General features: G+C 50.0%; 2 protein-coding genes across 2 annotated transcripts in view; one reads left to right on the forward strand and one right to left on the reverse strand.

The window, feature by feature from the left end:
* Positions 1-8: 8 nt before the first annotated feature.
* On the forward strand, positions 9-3419 carry CCDC84 (coiled-coil domain containing 84). The gene is made up of 7 exons (XM_009273364.2): positions 9-62; positions 218-282; positions 720-825; positions 1143-1173; positions 1572-1655; positions 1763-1895; positions 2411-3419. Exons 3-7 carry the CDS (start codon positions 760-762, stop codon positions 2454-2456), a joined length of 360 nt encoding a protein of 119 aa, XP_009271639.1. The 5' UTR covers positions 9-62; positions 218-282; positions 720-759; the 3' UTR covers positions 2457-3419.
* A 103-nt stretch (positions 3420-3522) lies between these two features.
* The window catches only part of RPS25 (ribosomal protein S25), a 2144-nt gene continuing 480 nt past the window's right edge, over positions 3523-5186 (reverse strand). Inside the window, exons 2-4 of the mRNA XM_019470471.1 lie at positions 4495-4678; positions 3998-4096; positions 3523-3587 (exon numbers count right to left, since the gene is read on the reverse strand). Coding sequence (XP_019326016.1) covers positions 4002-4096; positions 4495-4678 — 279 coding nt within the window. The 3' untranslated portion in view covers positions 3523-3587; positions 3998-4001. The remainder of the gene's footprint in view (positions 3588-3997; positions 4097-4494; positions 4679-5186) is intronic.

Genomic DNA, 5186 nt, shown 5'->3' on the forward strand with positions numbered 1-5186 from the left:
GCGCGGCGGGCACCCGGGAAGCCGAGCGCAGGCAGCAGGAGACGGTGCAGGCCGCCCTCCAGGTCGGTGAGCCGTATCCTGCCCTGGCTGCACCCTGGTAGGGACCGGGGATGGGGCCACGCACCCCCACCGGCACCGGGTGCTCTCAGGAGGGGCTGGGGGTGGGGGCTCTGCTCAGTACCAGAAATATTGTTCCTTTTTCCTGAATCACACTCAGCTTCAAACAGAGCCAGAGCTTTGGGCAGGACCTTCTGTCTGCAGCCCCCCAGCAGGACCTGAAAGGTGAGAACCATTTTCCTGAAATTGCTGCTAACCCGTACCCTGCTCAAAATGCCGGACCATGCCACAGCAGCGGTCTTCCTCGCTTGCTGCTGCTGCTGCCAGAGTGGACACTGTCATCACTAGGATCTTGCCTTCATTCAGATCCTTCGCAAACTTTCCTCTAGACTATAGTAAGCACCATATCCGCAGAAAGATTACTCTCCTGTCCACACTTCCGTAGGTAAGCACTACCAGCCATAAGGAGCGAGCACAGTGATAACGTGCAAGTGTTTAACATTATCGTGCCCCCGAGAACATTTCTCCTTTTCCTTCTGACTGCAAAGCTCTCCAAACACAAATACAAATTCTGCTCCAGAAACCTCTGGACAATTCTTGCCTGCCCGGCTTTGGCAGTCACTCACCTCTCAGATGGCTGCCTCTTGGCTCCTGTATTCCAGGGACTCCTCTCACGATGCAGAGCAGCCTGGCCCGAGTGGGATGCAGCCAGGACCTGACTTAAACTGGGTGGAATCAGGCCAGGCTTTGACCTTCATTGGCCACCAGGTAGGGCTGACATGCTAATGAGCATGACTTAAGTAACTGCAAGTTACATATAGCATGTGTTCCAGAGCAAAACAAGGGGTCGCAGTCTCTGTCGCTGAAAAAGGCAGCTTTGCAGATTCAGACGACCAACTAGCTGAGAGTTTCAGTCCTCCAGTGTTGACCTGTGTTTCATGAAGCAAACGTTCTTTAACGTGCACAGAAAACCCAAACGCTCCTTAGAACTTGATACTGGAAGGGAATGCACATAATGCCATTCTGTTTAGAGAGATTCTTAAAAGCATCAGTTTCTCATTGGTGTTTTATGTTTCTGTTAACAGGAAACAGAAGGGAAAGGAAACGTTCACACAGGTAATCATGCCTGCTTCGTGACTCATTTGGTTGCTACTGAAAACTCTTGGCTTGCAAATATAACAGGGATAACTGAAAGCAATTTTGAAGCAGTTACAGCGTAACTGGGAGGTGCTCGCTCTTTTGCTAACATTTGACATACTAGAGAAGAAAACACTTCCGTATTATGAAAACTGTTGGTGCTACTGCTGTGTGGAGTGTATGGTTTGGGGTGTGACCTGCCACGGCCTTAACGGAGGCAAGCCAGCTTCTTTTTCTTACAAAGCCCCAAGTTTACTTTTCCTTCGCCACTTACTTGGCAGGGCGAGCTGCAGGGACAGGGGGTAGAGGGGATGCTTTTCCCTATCTTGAGCTTAGGATAACTTCAGTGGCTAAATACATTTTCCCCGTGATTCTAGGAGCAAAACCTCCATGGCTAACAGAGGAAGAGGATGGAAGTAAACAACAAATTGGACCTTCGTATGAGGAATTTCTCAAACAAAGTGAGTAGGTTGTATACATGTCAGTTAACCTTACGTTCACTTTACCGCACTAAAGAATCAAAAGCTATTTGAATGAAAAACTTTTGCTTAACAAAATCTATTTTTAGAGGAGAAGCAGAAGCTGAAAAAGCTCCCAGCGGAGCGTGTGGGTGCCAACTTTGACCATACCTCTCAGACAGGCGACAGCTGGCTCCCTTCCTTCGGGCGAGTTTGGAATCATGGCAGGAGGTGGCAGTCCAGGTAAGCTTCAGGGCAGCATGGACTGATGCCGAGCAGAGGGTGTGCAGCTTCCTTCCATGCAAGCTACTCACAGAGCGGGCTTTGCGGTAGCAGCAAGCGTAAGGAGACGTCTTACCACCGCACGAACGCGTTATGCCACACAGTGCTCAATCCAGGCAGAGCGCCGCTCTTGTCCTGGAGCAGTGCACGCGTGACTTGCGAGTTGAAGCACGGTTGCGACTGCAGAGGCCGCGCACGCAAAGGTGCCCGCCTTGTTGAGCTTGGCTCACCTTTCAGACCCGCGTACTGGTGCATATACGCACATTTGTCCCGCTGGTGCCTTGTAATACACTAGAAATCTGTGTCAGCTAGCTGAAGAGACTGCTACAGCTCACTGAGATAACTGAAAAAAAAATCATTGAGTGAGCTTCCGATCTAAAACACTATGCATAGCACTATCTTACTTGTTAGGTGAGGCAGCGTTCATTACCTCCCTCTAAGGGCTGTTGCATTCTGACTTCTACGCTCTCTTTCAGGCATCAGTTTAGAACTGAATCGGGGGAAAAGAAGAAAAAAAGGTGATCAGAAGAGGAGCGCCGCAGAAACCAAGCTGTGACCGTTGTGGAAGGGTGGACTGTAGGTAGCTGCAGCTTTGCTGGTGCCGCTGCCACCGCCAAGTTTAGCGCTCTTACTTAATGCATACATCCAGATGTGTTCACCCCTGGAAGGCAGGATGACCAGAGCATAATACTGAGTTGAGCACTGTTATTGAAAGCTCCTCTGCCAGGGGGTGTCGCAGCAGATCCACTTCCCCTGTAACGGACACACAGCGTGTATCTGAGCATCGATTTCTGAAGTCTTAAGCAACACGAAGGCAGATCCTGCCAACAAGGAAGGTCTCCTGCCTATGCTGTTATCTTCACAATCAGAAAGCCTACCTTGTACAGCGTGTGCTGCCCGTGTCCTACACTGATGTGTAGCATGGCATCCCGTTAAAGAAATTTTTGAGAAATACTTTTTTTTTTTTTAACCTGTGTTGGTAGACCAACTGAAACTTGCTTCAGGTGCAGGGCCTGCTCTGGGGGCAACTGATGACTTGCTCCTGATATTTTCATTCTAATTTATATTACTTTCACTCGTTCTGCCTCACCTAAAGGACGACTGATTAGTCCTCAGTAGAAGAAAGGAGGCCTTAAAGACCTTTGCTGTGGGCAGCTGTTACTTTTAATTTAAATAAAATACATACAGCCTTATTTAGAGCTGCTTATCTATGCTTCCCCACTAGATGCTGACCTGATAGATGCTGTTGCCTTGTACACAGAGAGATCTGTGGGCACGGCTTGGTTAGAGGGAGTTTAAATAATGAAAATATCCCACTAGCACCTTCCCTACCTACAATGCAAGAAACAGGCTTCAATTTTCCTCCTACTAGAACCAAATATGGTTTAACGTCGCTGGCTGGCTGCTGTAGGCGATGCCCAAGTTCCTTCCATTTTCGCAATACAAAAGCGTGTTCACGGTACATTCGTAACACTGTATAAATGCAAAAACTCGCTGCTAGAGGAAGATGGCCGTGGCCTGGACCAGAATCCACTATCACTAATGCGTCAATAATGAAACGTACACGTTCTTGAAAAAGCAAGAAAAATTATTTCAATCATTTTATTGCGTGCATCTACATATGACACATTGTTGACGAGGTCGCTGGAGAACCTGGAAAGCAAGAAGTCCCAAATCAGACAATCGGGTCAAAACGAGCTAGCACAAAGGAAACTGTCCGAAAGCTCGGCTCCAACAAGAACGCTTGGACACAGTGCCTTCCGACAGCAGGGAGGACACATGCCCGCGTACCCTGCAGCCCAGAGAGACGGGAGAGCACACACAGCTTTCCCCATCCGATGCGCAAAAGGGACAAAATCGCAAATTGCTCTTTAATTCTGGAGAACCGATATTTCCAGTAACGCCACCCAGGAAGTCGCTCAGGAGTGCGAGCGACGTCCTCTGAACGTCTGGAGGAACGGCCCATCCAAAGCAACACGGGAGTTGTCTGTTACATGGTGTGTAGCCATTTACTAGCCCTGACAAAGCACAACCCAGCTCCTTCACAGAGCCCGCCGTCTCACCTCCCTACGCGTCCTCCCCTGCGGCAGGCGCATCTCCACCTTTTGTGTTTCTAGTGTAGATCACTTGGGCTCGGTGCTTGGACACCAGTTTGATCAAGCCTATGAAAAACAGAAATTATTTGAGTGCGCGCGTACTGGAGGACGCTGTGGACGCTGTGCTCCCTTCTAAAGCAGCAGACTGGGCAACGTGCAATAAGAAACACCAGGGTACCCAATACCACGCACACTTATACAAGGCTTTTGTTCAGGTCTGGCAGCCGTTATGTCACAACCCATCCTTCTGGCAGAATTTTCTTAGTATAGCAATGCCACTGAATGCAGCAGAGCCGCTGCTCCTTACTTCGGAGCACTTCTGAAATGCAAGCTAAGGCAGCAGCTCATCAAAAACACGCCAATTTGCGTACTTCAGATGCAGCACGAAATCTTCTAGGTGAGCAAGGAAAAGAAAACATCCAATTCAAGCTGCTTTCTGATCTTCCACAGCTTTGAGCGCTTACCTTTGCTGAGCAGCTCCTGGAGGGCAGCCCTAGCCAGGGAGCCTCGAATCTTCAGTCTCTCCGAGACAACTGCAGGTGTGATGAGCTTGTAGTTGGGCACTTCTTTGCACAGTTTGTCATAGGTGGCCTTGTCAAACAAGACAAGGTTGTTCAACTTGTCTCTCACTTTCCCCTTGGACCACTTCTACTTGGAGAGAGAAAAAAAACCCTAAGCCATCTTCTAAGCAATAACAAAAGACAGGGCTTTAGGGTACCCTAAGAACTGCACCATCAAACGCCTTTATCTCACATCCCAGATGAAAGGGCTGACGAGATGCACAAAATCGTCTTTGTAAATGTACACAGTGCAGAAAATACCTACAGTATCTCCAAACAAAAGGAGTAAACCCTCCTGTTACGCAGATTTAACACCATCACCTGCAACTTACTGCCAGACGGCGAAACAGCTCCTCTGACAACGTGATGGCACCCATGCCACCACAGTGCCAGAAGCACCCAGCCACCCACGTGGAAGGCCTGGGGAACCCCAACAGTCTCCTCCGAGCTACCAGGCTCCCGTGCCCCTTTGCTGTGCTCAGCCCAGCGTATGAGCCCGGCTGCCCCCCTCCCTCCCCCCCGGTTTGCACGGCAGGCTCCGGGAGAGCCGCGGGCGCGTCTCGGGGCCCGCCGCCAGCGGGGCCGCCTCCGCAGGC

Source organism: Aptenodytes forsteri, unplaced genomic scaffold, assembly GCF_000699145.1.
Source record: "Aptenodytes forsteri isolate BGI_AS27 unplaced genomic scaffold, ASM69914v1 Scaffold187, whole genome shotgun sequence".
Lineage (NCBI taxonomy): Eukaryota > Metazoa > Chordata > Aves > Sphenisciformes > Spheniscidae > Aptenodytes > Aptenodytes forsteri.